The sequence below is a fragment of the Pelobates fuscus genome, chromosome 13 (assembly GCF_036172605.1).
Source record: "Pelobates fuscus isolate aPelFus1 chromosome 13, aPelFus1.pri, whole genome shotgun sequence".
Lineage (NCBI taxonomy): Eukaryota > Metazoa > Chordata > Amphibia > Anura > Pelobatidae > Pelobates > Pelobates fuscus.
In genome coordinates, this window is record NC_086329.1 from 19,833,563 (window position 1) to 19,856,018 (window position 22,456).

At 43.5% G+C, this 22,456-nt stretch overlaps 1 protein-coding gene across 1 annotated transcript in view; it reads left to right on the forward strand.

Moving 5' to 3' along the window:
• Positions 1-1,542: 1,542 nt before the first annotated feature.
• Positions 1,543-22,456, forward strand: part of STARD9 (StAR related lipid transfer domain containing 9) — a 151,461-nt gene continuing 130,547 nt past the window's right edge. Inside the window, exons 1-2 of the mRNA XM_063439247.1 lie at positions 1,543-1,576; positions 2,074-2,341. Coding sequence (XP_063295317.1) covers positions 1,543-1,576; positions 2,074-2,341 — 302 coding nt within the window. The remainder of the gene's footprint in view (positions 1,577-2,073; positions 2,342-22,456) is intronic.

Consider the following 22,456-nt stretch of genomic DNA (forward strand, 5'->3'; position numbering starts at 1 on the left):
GCCACTGGAGGTACTTCCTGGGTCAGTGCTGCCGAAAAAGCAGCACTGCGGTTCAGCGTACCCACTCTCCGCATGCAGACGCTGAATTTTATTCATAGAGATGCATTGATTCAATGCATCTCTATGAGGAGGTCCTGATTGGCCAAAACTGCATTTGGTCCTGTCACCTGGTCTGGAGCAGAAGTAAAGACAGATTGTGTTTATTGGAATTTTTTTTTAAATCCCCAAACTAGCACAGCACACAATTCGGTGTAATTAATCGTGAAAATGCATTAGTGTACATTCCATGTTATCATGGCAAGGTGGAGAGTGGTCTATAGCTGGCAGTGGGATCTACAGTTTTTGTCAAACTTGCTCCCAAACAGTTTGACCAAAGGAAAAAAATATAAACCATGATGTGGCAGTCTTTGTATTTTGTGTGTAGGATCCTCTAATGAACCAGACCAACCCTTAGCCCACCTAGAAAGATTTCTAATCTTCCATCTGGCCAGTAAGCAGAGCTGGGAAGTGGTAACTATGTAGGAGATGGACCTAGAGGCTCCAGCCCCTAAAGTCCCTACCTAATAACACCGGTGAATACAATGTTAATTGTATTAGCAGTAACAAATTGATACTTTGCAATTTAATAATGTTGTTTATTCACTATACCAGGCGTGGCCAACCCATGGCACTGAACTGCATGTATTGCTGCTCAGTTGCCGTCCAGGCTGCCGGGTGGCGAGGAAGGCAGGGAGCCAATTACTTACCGTACACATCCTGCAAAGCAACCTTGCGTGCCCTTCATTGAGCCAGCAGGCGGGATATTACATCTTCCAGGCATCAAAATCAATATAGGGCGTGCCAGGGAGCTGTGCAGGAAGAGCACAGAGATCCCAGATCCAACCACTGAGCACCAGGGAGAGGATCCACTCCAGCCCTCCCAGATCAAGGTAGGGATGCTGGGTGGACGTCTTAATTACTAAATGTGTGTGTATGAATGTGATTTGTGTGTGTCCTATATCAGGAGGCATACGTGTATGGGATTTTGTGTGTGGGACTGTGATTGTATGTATGTGTGTGTGTATGTCTGTGGTTGTGTATGTCTGTGTGTGTGTGTTTATTTGTGATTATGTTTGTGTATGTGATTGTGTCTATAGGTCTGTGATTGTATGTGTGTGTGTGTGTGTGAGTGTCTGTGATTGTGGGTATATCTATGATTGTGTGTTTGTATTATGTGATTGTGTGTCTGTGTGTGTGCATATCTGTGATTATGTGTGTGTATGTGATTGTGTGTCTAGGTCTGTGATAGTGTGTATATATGTGTCTGTAGTATGCAATTGTGTGTACAGGTCTGTGACTGTGTGTATATCTGTGATTGTGTTTGTGTGTGTGTGTGGATGGAAGTTCTAGGGGGACATGGAGCAGAGGTGGACATGGATGGAAAGGGCAGGGGGACATGGAGGGGAGAGGGAAAAGACATGGGTAGAAGGAGTAGAGGGACATAAATGGGGGGGACAAGGGTGGAAGGCGTAGTGGAACATGGATGGAATAGGGTAGGGGGTCATGGAGATGAGTGGGAGAGACATGGATGGAAGGGGTAAGGGGACATGAGGGGAGGGGACATGGATGAAAGGGGTAGGTGGATATGGAGGGGACAGACATAGATGGAAGATTTAGGGGGCATGAGGGCAGAGGGAAATGGAAAGAAGGGGTGCGGGACATTGGGGGGGGGTTAGAGGAAGGCATAGATGGAAGGGGTAGGGGGACATGGAGGGAGTCATGGATGGAAGGAGGGAGAGACATGTATGGAAGAGGGGAAGGAGACATGGTGGGAGAGACTGGAAGGGGGAAATACATGGATGAAAGGGGGGAATAAACATAGATGGAAGGGAAGAGAGAGACATGAATGGAAATGCAGGAGAAACATGGAAGGGAGGGAAACAGAGACATGGATGGAGGGGGGGAGATTGTGGATTGAAGGAGGGAGACACATAGAAGGGAGGGGAACAGAAACATGAAAGGGGGTAGAACAGACATGGAGGGAAGGGGGAAGAAGTGAGCAGAGAGTGCAGCCACACCTTACTTTGCCTGGAGAGTGCAGAAGAACTAGGGAGCGAGCGGAGCGGACAGTGCGGCTACCTACCTGGCTAAGACTGCAATTTGCAGAGGGACTGAGGGAACAAGTGGAACGGACAGTGCGGCTACCTACCTGGCTGATACTGCAGTTTGCAGAGGGACTGAGCCTGAGGGAACAAGTGGAAAGGACAGTGCGGCTACCTACCTGGCTGAGACGGCAGTTTGTAGAGGGACTGAGGGAGCAAGTGGAGCGGACACTTCAGACAGTAGCATTACTACTGAGACAGTAAGTAACTTGAAGTGAAGCTTTTGAATAAATTATATGTATGTACCCAGGATTACATATTGTTTGCATGAGAATGAAACAAGTAATTTTAGTTTGTGTTGGTCAAGGATTCATTAACCTTTATACAGATCACAGGCAGCGCAGAGGAATTATACCAAAAAAAACAAACAAAAGAAAAGGTAGATATGCCGAAAATTACACCAAAAGTGAAATATGTATAAATAGCAATACAATATTTAATATGCAATATAATATTCATAAAGTAAACATAGGACTCTATAGGATCTGCAGTATAAAATTGCAAATAGTGCAATAAAGTACACAGTAGAATGGTGAAGTGAGGGGTGGACTGGGTGGCCGAAGGATTTCAGGCTTGTCTCCCTTCCACAGAGGGTAATGATATAGCTGTGATCCTTAAAGTAGATGTTCTTTTCCCATTTATATTAATTACATTTTGCACTTACAAGAAAGCAGATGGTACAACAGCAAAACTTCACAACATAGTGGTGTCCAAGGCAGAAGCAAAGTCCACTATCCACAAAAGACATTAAAAGTTGTGCAAATCGCAAAGCAAAATAAATTGTACATAAAACCAAAGCAATTCTCTGTATCCGATGCATTTTGTCCCATAGGACATTCAGAGATATGTGACAAAGCCTTGAAGAAGTCCGATGGGGCAAAACTCGTAACATACAGAGATTCGCTTTGTTTTTATGTATTTTTATGTTTTTATTTACTTTTAACTAATTAGCAATTTGCGCTATTTGGAACATCTATGTGGATAGCGGACTGTCTTGGACACCACTATGTTGTGGAGATATGCTGTTGTACCACCTGCTCTCTTTTTTTGTGGTGCCTTAGAAAGACAGTATTAGAATAAACATGGCATCTCGTAGTGTGGCGGTACTTACCTTATCAGGGGACCGGTCACGCTTCCCACCTGGCACTATGAGCGTGGCTTGCGTCACAAGAGCGCTCTTAAAGGGGCAGTGGGAGCCAAAAGTAGATTCAGGCTCCCATTGGCGCACGTCATTACGGCATCCACGCACGTTTTGGGGGCATAGGCATGACGTGGGCCAATCAAATGTTTGTTAAGCATATTTAAACTTCCCTAGCCCAATCCACTTTGCCCTATCGTGATTTCTGTTTCAGTACCCTTTAGTGCGTTCCTTGATCTATTATATTTATTCTGGTATTGACCTTGGCTTTTTATCTGATTCTGTGGAAGGGAGAAAAGCCTGAATTCCTTCTTATCTTGTGAATTTTCTAAACCCCTCACTCCACCATTTTATTGTGTGCTGTATTGTTTATTATTATTATTGGTATTTATATATCGCCAACTAATGCCGCAGCGCTTTACAATATTTTCCAGTTATGAGTCCTGTGTTCACCTTAAAGCGGCACTGTCATGCCGAACGTACCTTTCTTTAATTGATTCCTCTTCTCTCCCTCTGTCAGGATATGTTCTTCATTTCTTCCTGTCTGTTCTAGTTTTCTTTAAAACATAAGACAAGTAGGGACTATTTTGTCTTATGGAGGTTTCCTACGCCTGACCATCTATGACCAGCGGAGGAGCAAAGTGTGCTCCGTTTCCTGTGGTCAGAGCAATTTCCCCACAATTCTCACCTTTCCTCCGTGATCTTGTGATGCTTCCTGTCAGTATTCCCGAATGTCCTGTCACTTAGACAGGGCGCCGGTGAAACTGACGAATTGCGTCCTAACAGAATGAGAACAGCTTCTCCATTCGTGTTAGGACACAATTTGGGACTTTGTTCATATCGGAATTTCATGCTGATTAATGAAACTCCAATCCTATTTGTGCCGCAGCCTGGGGCTGCTCACTGAAAAAAAACCAAAAAAAAACCTAGTACACCCCCATCCCTGAGCAGTGGGTGGGGGCACGGGTCAAGTCCTGGGGAATAGAGAGTGGGAACTCAAGTTCCCCCCCAAAAAATAATATACACTAAAATATATATATATATATATATATATATATATATATATATATATATATATATATATATACACACACACACACGTGCACACACACACAGACACACACACTCACAGACACACACACATACATTCACAGACACACCCACACACACATCCACTCACACACACAAATTATTTTTTTTAATTAAAAAAAATTCCACCCAGCCTCCCTACCTGGAGTGGACCTGTCCCTGGGGTCCAGTGGGGCGGGCGCCTGTCTCCATATCAGACGCGGCGAGGGAGCTGTGTTCTCTCTGCTCCCTCTCGCCGCGAGGGCTGTCGACTGATGCTGGGAGCCGGAATATGACGTCATATTCCGTCTCCCAGCATCAGTAGACAGCACGCACGGCGAGAGGGAGCAGAAAGAACACAGCTCCCTCACCGCGTCTGATATGGAGACAGGCACCAGCCGGGGGTGTCCATCCAACTCTTGGGCCCCCCATGGCAGGCGGAACAAGGGGGACATTTGGGGGCGACATTTTTTGCCCTGGGTGGGGGCCATAAATGACAATGGGGGGACCTATTGTCCTCCCCCGGCCCCCACCCCTAACCGGCGGTTGGGGGCCATAAAGCCCCTAGTCACCCCCCACCTAAATAAAAAAAATCCCCTACCTACCCCACTCACCCTAAAATTAGAGAGGGGAATAAAATAAGTAGTTAGTCTAAAAAATATATAAAAATCCCCCTCGGCCCCCACCCCTGAGTGGCAGGTGGGGGCCCTCAATGAAAACGCCCCCTCAAAGGTGACTAGGGGTCCCCAAGCCCCTAGCACCCATATAAAAAATAATCCCCTACCTAACCCCCTCACAATAAAAATTGTGAGGGGGTAATAAAAGAAGTCTTCTAGATGTCTTCTTTTTTCTAAAATCTTAATTTTTCAGCCCCAAAAAAGGCCAAATAAAAACCATCATACCTGTTGGACTTGTAAAAAAAAAAAAAAAAACCCAGAGCGCAAAAAAAATCTGAAAAAAAAAAAAAACCTGACGCAAAAAAATTAATCCATCTTCACCCGGCGAGGGCACGGCGCAGACTGAGCTGCGCAGGGTGGGGAAAGGCTTATAAAGCCTTGCCCCGCCCTGCAATTAGGCTCAGAACACTCTGATTGGTTGACTTGGAATTCAACCAATCAGAGTGCTAGTCATTTTACACAGCGTGGGAAAGTTCTTTGGAATTTTACCACGCTGTGTAAAATGACACAGAGCACTCTGATTGGTTGAATTTCACTTACCTGTCAGTCTCTTAATTTACCTGTCAGCACTCTGATTGGATGGCTTAAACCAACCAATCAGAGTGCTCTGAGCCTAATTGTAGGGCGGGGAAAGGCTATAAGCCTTTCCCCGCCCTGTGGAGTTCAGTCTGCACGTTGGCCCTCCATGGTTGAAGATGGATACATTATTTAGCATCTGGGTTTTTCTTTTTCGGCTTTTTTTTTTTTGCGCTTGGGTTCCATATTCCGGCTCCCAGCATCAGCAAACGGTGCGCGGCGAGAGGGAGCAGAGAGAACACAGCTCCCTCGCCGCGTCTGATATGGAGACAGGTGCCCACTGGGGGGGGGGGGGGGTCCATCAGGTGGCCATCAGGCCACCTCTTGTGCACCCCCATGACAGGGGTTGTGCACCCCCATGACAGTGCCTGCGGGAACGACGTTCCTGCTGTAAAAAAAAGTGCAGAAAAGCTGTTCCCACGCGTTCCTGCAGGACTCGAGCCCTGGATGGGGGTCATAAATGACAATTGGGGGGGGGGAGGACCTATTGTTCAGTGAAGTCTCCCAAGTATAACAGTTACCCCTATGTACAGGTGTTTTGGAAAGGGAGAGAGTCAAATGTAAGGCTTGCATTTCATTTTTTGTCACATTGAAATTCGCCAGATTGGTTACATTGCCTTTGAGACCGTATGGTAGCCCAGGAATGAGAATTACCCCCATGATTGCATACCATTTGTAAAAGTAGACAACCCAAGGTATTGCAAATGAGGTATGTCCAGGCATTTTTAGTAGCCACTTAGTCACAAACACTGGTTAAATATTAGTTTTTTGCTTTTTTCACACAAAAACAAATATGAACGCTAACTTTGGACAGTGTTTGTGACTAAGTGGCTACTAAAAAAGACTAGACATTCCTCACTTGCAATACCTTGGGTTGTGTAATTTTGCAAATGGTATGCCATCATGGGGGTAATTCTCATTCCTGGGCTACCACATGGTCTCAAAAGTAACATTACTAATCTGGCAATTTTCAATGTGAAAAATGAAAAATGGAATGTGCTATATTTGACCCTGTAGCTTTCCAAAACACCATGAAATTTGTTAATGGGGGGGGGGGGGGGGGTTACTGTTTTACATGTGAGACATTGCTGAATACAAATATGTGCATTTAATTATTGCAGTAAAAGGAAACAGTATCATGACATTTACAGCTAAAATGTCAGGCAGAACTACAATTTTTTTAAAATAAATCTTAATTTCTCACAGTTTATTTTTTTTTTATTCATAATAAGTTATGTTTTAAATATGAATAGTTCATGAGAAGGTAAAGCCCTGTTTCTCCTGAACAAAATTATATATAATAAGTGTGGGTGCACATGACATGCATCCAGATGCCTTATAGCCCACCTACATCACACCGCACTGCCAACTAACCCAACAAACTATGTGCCTATGTGTATAGCTAACTGTTTACTCGTGACTTTTCTTGTTTAATGTTTAATTTTACTGTTTTGATCTTATAATTGAAATGCCAGCTTGAAACAGTACTTGTATAGAACCACTCACATGTCCAACCGACCCACTTAGGCAACACAACCTGCCACACGTAACGTTATATCAGGACATGGACGACCAGCCTGTTACCTTATTGATAAAGTTAAAAAATGTGCACGATTATCATATGCCCTATACTCTGCATGCCTGTATGCCAGAATCCTTGTTACGCTGTTGGGGCATAGCAAGAGCAGATGTGTAATCAATGCATAACAAAAATAAAGAATTAAAAAAAAAAAAAATAAAAAAAATAAGTGTGGGTGCACTTAATATGAATGAGGTGAATTACGGGTGAACAGACATATAGCGCAAATTCCAGGTTTTGTTTACATTTTGTTTTGATCAGAACGTGTACTATTGACTCCGTCCTGAAGGGGTTAAGTGCCAGGAAAACGGCTTGTTATCCTGGCACTATAGAATCCCTTTATAATTTGGCAATCCCACATAGGGAAAACAGATAAGGGAGTTATCTACTAAGCAATAGTGATATCGTTACTTTGTTGAGCACAGATGAACACGTTACATGATGCTCTCTACTCATCACAGTTATCACTGTTACACAAAGACAAACACAGTCCCCACCATACACAGCCGGCTCAAAACCATCACAAACACAAGCAGTCCCCATCACATATTGACAGTTCAAAATAATCACACACATTCTCATCAGACACAGCCAGCCCAAAGCGAACACACAGTTTTACCCCCTTCTGTGCCGGGGGGGGGGGAGGCACTGTGGCTTCCATAGTGCCAGGCAGGCCCGGACTGGCCATCGGGCACACCGGGCAAATGCCCGGTGGGCCGCGGTGGCCGTGGGCCGAGGCCGGCAGGGGAAGTCCCAGGATCTCCCCTGCCGGTCTATGCAGGGCCGGCACTTTGCGAGCGCCGGCCCCGCTGTATTCCATGGCGGGCCGGTGGGGAGATCAAAGATCTCCCTCACCGGCCCACATGCTGTCCAATGCGGCCGCCGGCGGGGAGAGAGAAGGAGGGAGCCAGCCTGCCTGGAGAGAGGACCCGGCGGAGCTCTAACTTGCAGCTCCGCCGGGTTCCTCTCGCGAGATCCGGATCGTTTCCATGGCAACGACCGGATCTCGCGAGAGTGAACTCTAGCCCGCAGGCTAGAGTTCACTCACCACGAGGACCACCAGGGAACACTGCCACTCTGCCTCCCAGTCCCAGGTACCAGTCCCCCCTCCCAGGCTAAAGGTAAGAAGGGAGGGGGGGGGGGACATAATGCCTATCCCACATACCCCTCCAGATTCACTGCATACAGCATGTTTCCAGTGTATCAGGAAACATTTTCAATCAATCCTTTCCTTCTTGTCAGAATGCTATTTATTATGTATTTTTTCTCATTCTTGTATAATGCCCATTTTTTCAATTTCACTGAATTCTCAAACTGGAAGGTAATCGGGACGATAATCAGAGAAACAAAGACCCTCTCACACCTATCACACACAGCCCTTTAACACACAGCACTCTCACACCCATCACACACAGCCCTTTAACACACAGCACTCTCACACCTATCACACACAGCACACACAGCCCTTTAACACACAGCACTCTCACACCTATCACACACAGCACACACAGCCCTTTAACACACAGCACTCTCACACCCATCACACACAGCCCTTTAACACACAGCAATCTCACACCCATCACACACAGCCCTTTAACACACAGCACTCTCACACCCATCACACACAGCCCTTTAACACACAGCACTCTCACACCTATCACACACAGCCCTTTAACACACAGCACTCTCACACAGCACTGTCACACAACACAGCACTTTCACACAACACAACACTCTCACACACATCACTTTCACACAACACAGCACTCTCACACCCATCACACACAGCACTTTCACACACAGCACTCTCACCCCCATCACACACAACACAGCACTCTCACACACAGCCCTCTCACACATAACACTCTCACACATAGCACTCTCACACATAGCACTCTCACACACACATCACACACAGCACTCTCACACCCATCACACACAGCACCCTTACACACATAATAAACAGCACCCTCACACACAGCAGCCACACACACATCACACACAGCACCCCTCAAACACAGCATCCATCACACACACATACTGCACCCTTCACATACACACTACATCCCTCACAGACACCCACTGCACCCCTCACACATACACACTGCACCAAACACACACACACAATACTTCCGAATATATTTATATATATATATATATACATATACACAACAGCACCCCTCACGCACATACTGCACTCCTAAACACATTACGTTCCAGACACACACTAGATCCCTTACCCAACTCTGGATCATATACACACACACACTAGATCCCTTTATACACTCTGAATCTGTTATATACACACACACTCACTAGATCTCCTACACATTTTGGGTCCTTCAAACACACACTAGACTCCTGTATACACACACACTGCACCACCTACACACACACACTACATTCTTAAAATACACACTCTGGATCCCTTATAAACACACTAGATTCATTGTAAACAAACACATAATACACCCAGTGGTGTATTTTGGATTTGTGCTGCCCTAGGCACGACTAAATTCGGGCACCCCCAAAATCTAAATTTGCCCCCCCAATTTGTGTCAAGGCTATTTTTTTGACTGACAGACAGATGCCCTCATTCATACATATGCTGGTATACACTCACTGACAGTCATTGCCGCACACACTGTTTAACCAACACACACTTTCACTGACAGACACACACTGACACACCCACTCGCTGACAGGCACACACTCTCAGATACACACAAAATGACATACATACACTGACACACACTCACAGGCACACCCATTTTCATTCACAGACACACACTGACAGCTACACTCACTCACTCACTCATTCACAGTAAGGTGGACAGCCCCAGAACACGAGGCAAACAAGGCATTTGTCTGGGAGCTTGGTGTGGCATTTTTTGGCGCCCCCCCTGAAAATGCCACCCTAGGCAAATGCCTTGTTTGCCTTGTGGTAAATACATCCCTGAATACACCCCTAAACACACAATCTATACAATCCCTACAAACACTACATCACCTATACACACACACACTATAGCCTGTATGCACACACTTACTACATCCCCTATACACACATTCTCTACAGCCTCTAGCCACATATGCACTACATTACACCAAAAACACAACACGACTAAAACCGACCTTATTACACAATACCACACCACAATCAGCTCACTCTACACACACGCAATCCCACAAGCAGGTTCCAAACACATGCACAATACTCTTTCCTTTTGTCTCCTGGTATCCATTTATAGAGACACCAGAGACAAGTTGCATGTTATTAAATTTGCTTGCACTGTGCAGAACAAATACAGGGCTTTTTTTCTCATGCTAGAGCTCTTTAGCAGAGTTCTGCGCATGGTCTGCCCTGGAAGAGCATTGAACCAACATGCTCACTTTGAGAGGGGGCGTGTTTGTCATTAGTGATGACGAAACACACCCTCTCTGCCCTTCTTAGTGGGCCGCTGTGATAAAAAAATGCCCGGGCCGAATTTTTCTCCCAGTCCGGCCCTGGTGCCAGGAAAATGGCACTATAGGATCCCTTTAAATATAGCAATCCCACATAGGGGAAACAAATAACGGAGTTATCTACTAAACAATTGAAATATTAAAGGCTCTTGCCGCGCATGCGCATTCAGCCGATGACGTCGGAAGGAGGAGGAGAGTCCCCAGCGCCGAGGGAGCCCGGCGCTGGAAAAAGGTGAGTGTTTAACCCCCTTCAGCCCGGCAGGTTTGTTTTCCTGGCACTATAGTGGACCTTTAAACTTAAAAGGGCTTTTAAAGTTTTATTATATTATATATGTATTGTGTGATCCAAGACAATTCCTCCAAACGATGGCACACCCATCATGCACTATAGTGTCCAGAACCCTTCAATTAATGTATCATTCAGTATGGTTACATTAGTAGCATTGTAACCCAGCTATTACTGGAGTGCAGTTCACCATAATACATTGGGTAAGTGAATCTTAGTGGTACTGGTACTCTGTCCCCATACCAGCAGGATCAGCCTGTAATCAGCCTCCATCAATAGCTCTAATATCATAGTGATAGTAGCCAGCTCTGCTCCACGCTTTACTCGGTTTCCTCAAAGTAGACACGCCCCCCCTCTTCCATTGTACAATGGCCTTTCCTTAATGGGCGTCACCGCTCCGGACGGAACCAAAACACTCCAGCGAGGGTGGGCGTTTTAGAATGCCAAGTTGCCACCGCCCTCCGACTGTTGCCGTTTACCAACAGTAGTCAGCCCCGCCCCCAGGCATTTGATTGACGGCTGCTGGCCCCGCCCTTGGTGCTGTGCGGTGCGGAGTCTCCCAGTCGGTGTCCGGTCAGTCCTGGCTGCTGCGCGGTGTGGGGACCGAGCCCGGGGTTCATTTTATGTTCTGGGGGACTTACCGGTAACTGCACTGAGGGACAGGACATGAGGCTCCCACTCTGGGAATATGGCAAATGTCAAGGTAGCTCTGCGGGTCCGGCCACTCAGCAAGAGGTAGGTACCATAGACAGACACCCACTGACAGTGCACACACAGAGTGAAATAGTGCCAGTGTACCCAACCAGTGCCAGTGTACTCACAGAGTGAAATAGTGCCAGTGTGCCCAGCCAGTGTGCATGCAGTGTCATCCTCTCAGTCAGTGTACCCAGCCAGTGCCAGTGTGCATGCAGTCTGATCCTCTCAGTCAGTGTACCCAGCCAGTGCCAGTGTGCATGCAGTCTGATCCTCTCAGTCAGTGCCAGTGTCTCTCTCAGTCAGTGCCAGTGTCCTCTCAGTCAGTGCCAGTGCCAGTGTGCATGCAGTGTGATCCTCTCAGTCAGTGTACCCAACCAGTGCCAGTGTACCCAGCCAGTGCCAGTGTGCATGCAGTCTGATCCTCTCAGTCAGTGCCAGTGTGCATGCAGTCTGATCCTCTCAGTCAGTGCCAGTGTACCCAGTCAGTGCCAGTGTGCATATAGTCTGATCCTCTCAGTCAGTGCCAGTGTACCCAGCCAGTGCGCATGCAGTCTGATCCTCTCAGTCAGTGCCAGTGTACCCAGCCAGTGCCAGTGTGCATGCAGTGTGATCCTTTCAGTCAGTGTCAGTGTACCCAACCAGTGTGCATGCAGTGTGATCCTCTCAGTCAGTGTACCCAACCAGTGCCAGTGTACCCAGCCAGTGCGAGTGTGCATGCAGTGTGATCCTCTGTCAGTGCCAGTGTACCCAACCAGTGCCAGTGTGCATGCAGTCTAATCCTCTGTCAGTGCCAGTGTACCCATCCAGTGCCAGTGTGCATGCAGTGTGATCCTTTCAGTCAGTGTCAGTGTACCCAACCAGTGCCTGTGTGCATGCAGTGTGATCCACTCAGTGCCAATGTGCATGCTGTGTGATCCACCCATCCAGTGCGATTTACTCATTCAGTGCCAGGGTGCACCACTCACTGCCATTGTAACCCAACCAGTGACAGTGTGCATGCAGTGTGATCTACCCAGTATCGTTCTCCATGGCCGTTTGATCCACCCAGTGTCAGTGTACATGCAGTGTGATCCACCCAGTGTCAGTGTACATGCCAGTTTGATCCAGCCAGTGTATATGCAGTGTGATCATGTATGCATGATGTGTAACAGATTTAGCACTGCTCTGCATGGAGTTTTGAAATATATCAAATCCATAGAGTGTTATCTTGTATACAGAGATTCCATGCCGGTATAATAGAGTGTATTATGTAACTAATGTACGCTATGTAATATCTTGTTAAATAATGATATAGACATCATTCTGAGAATGTCATTTGTAAGCTCAAGATTCTGTGAAACTATTATTATACTGAAGAAGCATGACTGGTGAATTCATATTGCAGTAACTCGAAAGAGTTAAAATAAATATCCATTTTGCTTAGAGCAGCTGGGGGGCTTGGAGCGACTGAAAAACACCCAAAGAGTAGGGGGCAGTTGAAGACAAAAGACTTACTGTGGTATTTTTTTTTTTTTTTTTATTCCACCAATGGGTCACAGTGAAAGCTTTGGCATCTAACAAGTTTCTTTGTTGGATGTTTGGCCAGCAATACACAATCTAAGAGGAATCTCAATGTGTTACTCTAAAATCTGTATCAGTATTTGGCCCAGTAGTGCATGTGTGGACCTTTTCAAGGCTACAAACTTCTCTAGAGGTACAGTCCTGCTGAGTTCATTAATCATATTAATAATAAGCAACCTGACTTTGCAAAATAACACCTTGCAAAGCAGTAAACTTTAAAGTAAACTACAGCTGTCACTTTGATAGATGTCCCTGTGTTAATGGGATGTCAGGTGTTTCTGAACACAAGCAGGTTTGAGAACTGATCAGACTAGGTAGATCAGGTGTAAGACTGCCAACAGTTATTCTGATCCTCCAGGCTTTATTCGACAAACATCAAAATGTAGTGATTTGGTAAATTCTCAAACCTAGGTATAGTTACAGTTTGGTTACTTTTGCTTCATTTTTTGGAATCCAAGTTTTAATTCACCACAGTTAAACGTTTACAGAATAAACCTATATATATGAGAAAATATCTTACAACGTTATTTACTAAAGCCGAAATGTAGCAAAATCTGAATGGGAACATTTAGTCTAAAACAGCCGTAACTGGGTTGGGGAATTTCTCCAGATCAGTTATATTTGTTTAAATTTTGACATTTTAGGAGTTTAGTGAATAAACCTAAAATGTTTTAAAGGGACACTTTAATTTATCTTCATGTATGATTTTGTTGCGTATATTCTGTCTCTTGCCTGACAATGTAATACCTTGTTTCTGAGAAATGATAATACTTGCATTTTCCAGAAAGTACTCTTCTAGTGACTGTCTGATCTCCTCCTTAAGACCATTGAGTTTTTTGAAGAAGTTCATGCCTCCCAACTTCTGGAGGTATGTAGTCAGGATGGATGGGCTTGCCTTCTAGCTGACCTGCCCACAGAAGGGGATTTGGCCGTCTCCCTACTTGCAGGAATATGCAGAGAGCACTGCCGAAAAGCTTTTCTGCATGGTCCTACTGCCCGCAGCACTGCGCAAGTACGTCTAATGATGTGCTTGCGGTGTGCTGCCTGATGACCGTTCCCTATTGTCCCTGGATGTTGGACACCAGGGAACTAAATTGGGACTGTGGCACCAATTTCAGGACTGTCCTGCTAAACTATCCTTACCTTTTTGTGTCATTTTACCCCACTCCCTCAAGCATGTAAGCTCATTGAGCAGGGCCCTCAACCCCTCTGTTCCTGTGTGTCCAACTTGTCTGGTTACAACTACATGTCTGTTCGTCCACCCATTGTAAAGCGCTGCAGAATTTGATGGCGCTATATAAATAATAACATAATAATAATAATAAACATGGGACTGTTGGAAGCCCTGGGGTTTCGTGTTCTCTTTAGATTGGTGGAACATGGCAGTTGCTGCTCAAGCTCCCTACCCATAACCTGGGTAAGTCAAGCTGTTTTCAAATGGTTGGACATTAGCCTGGATCGCTTGGGAGCCTCTCTTTTGGTATCTCTAATGTGGACGTTTATTAGTGACATGAATTCTGCCTATGTTTGTATGGAATACAGTGGCTGAGAACTTCAGTCTACGCTCTCAGTCAATGAGTTAAATCCAAATATGGACAAAATTGATACATCTATTGTAGAAAGGGAAATTCTACTTTAGATCTTTTAGAAAAGGGGGCTGGACTATTTGTGCTTGGTGTCCCAGATCATTGTCAAACGTTTTGACTAATGGAACCATAATCACTACAGCACTCTGCAATATTTATGGTGCCCAGTCTGACTCTTACCTAAATTTTAAATTGATGAGAATTGATAAGGGAATTGCAAATTGTAGACCACCATAACTGAGCTGTAAATATAGATAAGTTGGAGAAAATTGTTTTTCACAATTCCTAGCATGAAAAGAAACCCACCAATAATATTTACAATAACTCAGAATCGTAGAGATTTAAAAAGAGAATTAAATAATTTACACTAAACTAACTAAGCTGTTACTAGTTTAAAGACGGAGACTTTTTCAAAATCAACATTTTGATCTTCAATACAATGTGTGCTTTAATCAATAAACTCTGTATGTATCTGACATTGAATTAAAATTGGAATCATACAGATTTATTCACATACAAGCTTATTCACTGATCGAACGGCCCCATAGCGAATGGAGAAAAACCAACCGGTTCCATATAGGGCCATTTGGACTACAAAATCACAACGTTGTTCACGCTATTCAAACATGTCCGCAGTTTGCAATTTAGGCCCCAAATGGGCTTGAATTTTGTCTGGATTTCAGCCAGACTGAACACTACTGGGCATCTGAAATCCAGACCCGAATGCTTAAAATCCGGGGCTTGCTTTAAAAACAAACAAAAAAACATGACTTATTTGTCCGCTGGCAGAACTTTCTCCCTGGATACGTGAACATAGCCTCGTTCTCTTACCTGTGAACCAAGCTACATGTAAACTGATTGCCAAGGTATGGCTGTCATCAGCTTATAGATAGAGCACGTTCACTCATTTGAGGATTATCCTATAAATCCTTACTGGACATGTATTTAGGGGATAAGAATGGAACCCAAAGACCAGAATGACAGCTTGAGGAGGGCCTGCTCAGAGCCAAAGTTCCATGCCCAGATAATGCCCACTGGGCTTCTGTCTGAGCCCATGCTTTAGGCAACTGCCTGGACCATCTAACGGGTAATCCGGCTATGATTACATGTTGCAATATATCATCTCAATCCCCAAACACACACACACATTCTTATATTATATATTGTTAGAAAAAGACACTTCCTAAAAAGCCATTCACTTCCTGTCCTATTGATCACTTCCCTCTCGTGTGGCTGTTGTGTTCTGTGATTTCCAAGTAATAATTTAAACAGATGCAAAAACTTTGTGTTCTGAAATTTTTTTTTATCTATTTTTAAAAACTGTTGTGGTAAATTATTACTCCTAAAAGTGAGGCTCTGATTATGTTGGTTTGAAATACCCAGTTTCCACTTTAAAGGGGAATATTCTTGGCACAATACCGACTACATGCTGTGTAGTCGCTATAGTGGCTCTCGGCTTACAGTGCCATGCTATTGTTTGACCAAAACAAGTCCCTGAAGCACCCATGACCTGGCCCCCTGTATCGTCATTGATAATGAGAAATTTACATATTGGCAAGATCAATTTACTCCAGACTTCGAAGGTCCAGTCTAGATACCGTAAACACTGCATCAGGCATCTAGTCCTCTGGCGCTGTCCTTTGGGTAAATTTGCCAGTTTGGTTACAGTGTGCCACTATACCATTTAGTAAATAAACCCTGTTTGAAAGGAAATCTTTACAACCTAGTATTGTATTCTTGTTGTGTTTTATAGTCTCTGGGAGGAGTTCAGATTATTTAAACCTTGACTGACAATGTTCAATTTTTCCTTTAAATATGATTTAAATATGAAGTAACTCAAACAGCACTAGCCAAGAATCTTTCATTGAGACTGAGTTTTGTTCGCTTTAAGGGATTCCTGGAACCATAACCATTTCTGAGTAGTAGTTATGGTGCTTAGGCTGCCACTTTAAGATTTGTAAGTGTAGTCTGCAGCTGCTGCAGTGCATCCATTTCAAGGTTTCACAAAATGTGTATTTTTTTTATGCTTTTTCTGTGTAGCAGTAAGTGTGGTTATTTCTATTACATGTCTTTTCTGCCAGGCTGCTTTTTTAAAATTTTTATTTATTTTTTATAATGCCGTATCAGCTTCTTGCTCTGTAATCTGGAATGTCCATTTAAACACGTGTAGCAGGATTTCATAAATCTGTTAAACAAAAGTAAATGGCTGAAAAATGTTAAGGCATGACTCTGTATAATGTTATGTGTGACAGCGGATGTATGAGTGAGCATTCAGCACAGTGAGTGCATCTGTTTCTGGAGCCCAGTTGCTTGTAGGAGAATTCTTCATATTAACCCTTTTACACGTATGTGCCTACAAAGAGTTTGTTAGAGTTTATATATAACTATCAGTTAGTGTCATACCGCTTGAAAACTATTTTAAAAAGCACTTAGGGGTAGCGCCTGTGACATGCTGGTACCATAATTATCATAGTTTGCCGCGCTGGCTATGGTTACTCACGTACTACCTTAACCTTGGTACAGAGCGCTGTAGGTGTTCTTTGCGATAGACCGATCCTGCAGATTAAAAAGGCAGATTTTTGGCATATTTCTGATCATCCGTATTAGTCTTATAATTTACTGATATTACTGATAACTTACTCACCTCTCCCAGTCACCACACGCCATCTTCCAAACTCCAGCCGCCAGCCAATGAGGCACCACTTCAATGCCTGTGAGTCCCTGCATGTGGAGCTCACCTTAAGGCAGGGAGTGTGAGAGCATGAATAACCTACTGTAATATACTGGGCTGCCTGCATCAGAGTTACAGGAGTGTGCTGTGAGCAATCACACTAATATCGGTACCAGCAATGCACATGCTGGGATCTCACTGATCCCTGCATGTACTGGTTACCTGAGAGTGGTCGGAGTGTGATTGCTCTCCGCATATTCAGTTAATACAAATTTGTGTAGAAATTGTGTTGCTTTTTGAAACCTTTACATGTACAGAATTTTGGCAATCAGCCTGAAAGGTGTCCGATAATCTGTATCGGCATTGGCTCTAACATTATATTGGTCGACCGTAGTGGTTATGATGCCAGCCAGGAGTGCCGTGGCATTCTCCATTTTAAGTAGTTAAACCGGTTTGGAATGGTTTGATTCCTTACCTGGGGCCTGCTGGGCACCACTCTCTGCTTCCACTACTTCTGACAGAGAGCTGGAAGCACTCATTTGGAGCTAAACTCAGCGGTACAGGACTTGCCTCATTGGCTAAGATTACGCGCATGATCCAGCTCTGCAGGGCTTAGCTCAGGACCACTAAAAAAAGCTCCAAGGCTCTCTAGGAAGCAGGGTAGATTGGGAGTGGTGCCTGAGTATTCAAACAATTCTGAAACTGATTACGTACAGTTGGGGGTGCTAAGCCACTCCTGGCACTACAACTACTACAACACGCTAGTGGTTATGGTGCTTAGGGTGTTTTTTCAAAGGTTCGCTCCAGACACCAGTGATCTGATTCCATTTGCTAATATGTGGGTGGTTTCACTTTAACAATACTAATGGCAAACCAAATACAGGGCCAGGTGATTGAAAAATGGTAGCTCTCTGCTACAAGAATGAGAAACAAAGCAATAAGTAAATAATTTATTTATCAGAAAGGATTTTTTAGGTAAGAGTGCGTAACTTTACCGGGTATTGCTTGGAGTAAAGAAAGAAGAAGCTATTGTAACCTTAAAGTCGTGTGTTGTACATCAAAACTGTTGCAATCCCAATTTGTCAATTCTTGACACGATTCACGATTCACGGTATGCTAGATAAAAGGCCCGGTTTTTAACACATGCTATGTTTACTGTGAGTGGTTCTAAAGTGTTCAATCATCTCACTCTAGACCAGGTGATATCTACCTGTATCTCTGTGCAGGTAAGCATTTCCAAACCTTCCTGTATCAACAGGCCCGTTAACAATTTCCTATTCCCCTCCACGCCTGTGCAGGAAACCAAGGAAGCCCTCTGTTTGCAAGCACTTCTTGTTGTTTTCTCCTGGCTTAGATAGTTGATGTTCTGTTAACTCTTTGTGCTTGATGACTGCAAACAGGTTATTGTTGTGTGTTTCTAAGGCAGCACTGGGACTGTGTAGTTACACACATACACACTCCCATAGCCAGTGCTTCCAAAGAGATTAGCTTCGCTTAGCTTCGCTTAGCTTCGAATCCTCCAATGAAAATTCATATAAAGTATTATATGTTTATAACCGTGATATAGCCCTGACATATTCTGCTCGTTGCAATGTGTACAATCTATTATGGCTGACAGCTACAAACGGATACAGTAGATTTGAGTCCAGCTCTCAAACGTTAACAATTACCATTTAAATAGAACTGCTTTAAAAGTTTTTGCACCACTGGAAAGAAGCTGAATAAATGAAAATAAAAGGTTGCGGTGCATAGGGTGGCATTTTAAATAGTAAGCCGTAACAATTTTTGTTTTCTATGAGATATATTATTATTATTATTATTGCCATTTATATAGCGCCAACAGATTCCGTAGCGCTTTACAATATTATGAGAGGGGATTTAACTATAGATAGGACAATTACAAATAAACTTACGGGAACAATAGGTTGAAGAGAACCCTGCTCAATCAAGCTTACATTCTATAGATATATATACAGTATCTCACAAACGTGAGTACACCTCACATTTTTGTAAATATTTTATTATATCTTTTCATGTGACAACAATGAAATAATGACACTATGTTACAATGTAAAGTAGTAAGTGTACAGCCTGTATAACCGTGTAAATTTGCTGTCCCCTCAAAATAACTCAACACACAGCCATTAATGTCTAAACCGTTGGCACCCTGTACTGTATTTTAACTTCGGTTAGATACTTGTGGCGCCCTGTACTGTATTTTAACTTCAGTTAGATACTACTCTTTGTATTTAATTTGGTTTAAACACTGAAAACCGTATGGACACAGAACTGGGGGACAGCGCTAACAGATTTCTAATTTAATAGCCACTCCAATGGACTATTGGGCAGACTAGATGGGCCGAATGGTTCTTATCTGCCGTCACATTCTATGTTTCTATTGTGATTATGGTGCCCAAAAAGTTCCTTCAAATAAACAATCAAGGCTGCAGATGACCTCCAATTGTTTAATGTATTGCATATGTGATACACTATAAATAGAAACGAGATATATATATATATATTTTAATTAAATATATAAAATAAATATTGTTTTGTTTTAAGCAGATTCCCATGACTTATTGCATTAAACATGTTTTATTTATACATATTACTTAATATACACAAGATTTTCCTAAATAATATAAAACTATTAAATATATATATATATTTTTTTTCTCTACATTCTTAAATAAACCTGGTCTTGTTTTTGAAACACTGGACCTGATACTGTTCTGGTTTTACAACTAAAGAACATGAATGCTGATTGTGCTAGGATTCCCTTAAAAGGAACGTAACGTCCAAAACAAAATCTAAAAAAAACCAAAAAACATATTAAATTAAAGTAACGGCTGGAATTTCCATTTCTTGCCAAGCCACGCCTACTCCAGTGTCTTGGCATGTTTTCCAGAATTACCGTTGCAATATATTTTATATTTTTAAAGCTGACCTGCCGTTTTAAGAACATGTAAAAAAAAAAAAAAAAAATGAATCAATTTGACATACAAGTAACCGTTCTGTGTGTTATACACTTTATTTTTTTGTTTTTGTATCACCAATCTTAAGCTACATTTATTTTGTTTTACTTTTTCATGCATCTGGCATGTGTACTTATAACGTCCAGAATACGGAAAAAAAAAAGAAAAAGTAACCACTCTCTGAATGCAAGAACCGCGAAAATCTGAAGATGCGTTCTTTAAGGGTGGTTGCAAAAGAAAAGCAACATTTTATGATGAATGCTGCTAAGCATGTTTTTGTGTCCTGTCTGACGATAAGTTTCTTCTATGGATTTGCTACTGCCCTGTAGCCTTTGCATCTCTTATCTAGTAAAAAAAAATTGTGGGGGAAAGAGGGGGGGTGGACATTGCAGGTTGGGGGTTCGGAGGGGGGATGGAGGGGGAGGAGTGCTCCGGTGGCTGACAGGGCTTTCTTTTGCTGTTAATACAGTGCTTCCCAACCCAGTCCTCAAGTACCCCCTGGGATTACCCAGTTGTGTCTAAGGTGTTTTTAGAAAGGAAAAAAAAACATTTTAGACACAACAGGGTAATCCCTAAATCTTGGACTGGTAGGGGGTACTTGAGGACTGGGTTGGGAACCCCTGCTCTAATGGACAGGCAACCTTTGGCAGAAAAAAAGTGGGGAGTAGGTTAGCGCTAATAATATATAAAAAAAAAAAAACCTTTGGCACTCCAGCTGTTGTGGTCTTAATTTCCCATAATGTTGTAAAAGCATCAGAGAAGATGTAGTCTACAAGATCTGGAGTGTTGAAGGATGCCTACCCCTAACCCTGTGTGCAACATGCTCTACTCATACAATACACTTTTTATTTTGTATGAATACTGTACTTGCTGCATAATAACTATTAGGAATATCTTAAAGGGGCAGTTTAAGCACCATTCCAGTTTATTGTAGTTGTTACCGTGCTATGTTCTCAGCCTACCCTCGTCATCCAAGCTTGTTAAAGAGAGAATGTTCTTTTTGCATTATCAGTGTGGCTAAAAAGGGGCAGTGTATGGGTGATGGGTAATGCCTTGCTTTTTGTTGAATTACTTTCAAATTGTTTGACTGTAGACCCAAAGGCATTGTTGTATAATAATAGCAGCTTAACTGCTACACTAAGATGTAGTTAGTTGTTTGTTTGGGGTGGGACGTATTGTCACTTTATTATTTATTTATTTTTAATTCTTTATTTTTGTCGTGCTTGAGCATAACAGAAAATGTAAATTATACAGTTACAAGGAGATGATTTGTGAAGGCAAATGAGTGTATATATGTATCGGCACATTTTTAAATGAAGGAAAAAGAACTGAGTATATCTTAAGTCACGTAAAATATCAGTGAAGGTACTACCTACATGCATCCGAGTTTGGTCATTATAGAGTGAACAGCGAGACATTAGAGATAACAACTGACTTATCAAGATAATTCCTACAGGAGGCTCCCATAGTGGTACAGTGGATAGAGAGATAGTGGTATGAGGAACCTAGGCAACTGGACAATATTAGTTCAGAACCAATAAAGACAGTAGGACCTATAAGTCCCCTTTTAAGCTCCAAGTGAACAGGAGCAGATAAGTAACCCGGAGCTATGAATGTGTCTGTCCCAATTCATCCTATGCCCTCCGTGGGCAGAACATAGTCCAGCTCCAGGTAAGGAACGCTGCAGTCATCCATATCCAGGAGCAGGCAGGTATAGGCATATGGCATGGTCAGGGCTCCCATTGGTTCAGCTCCCCCGACCTCAGCAGTGGATCGCCACAAGGACTGTCTTCGTGTCACCTTGATCAGCAGTGATGTACTCTGTGCTCTTCGGCGCCATGTTTGGGCCCTCTGAGCTGCTGGAGTCCTGGGCTTCGAAAGAGGGCGCCGCTGGAGTCTCTTCGGTAGTGGAGCTGGTTGGTGCAGTTCACGCTCCAGTTTGAGCCAGAAGTCGTTGAATGTTTTGTCCAATTTGTCCAGGTTATCAAGGTGGACGTCGCTTGAACCAGTGGTGTGTGCGGTATTTGCCGTTTTGCGT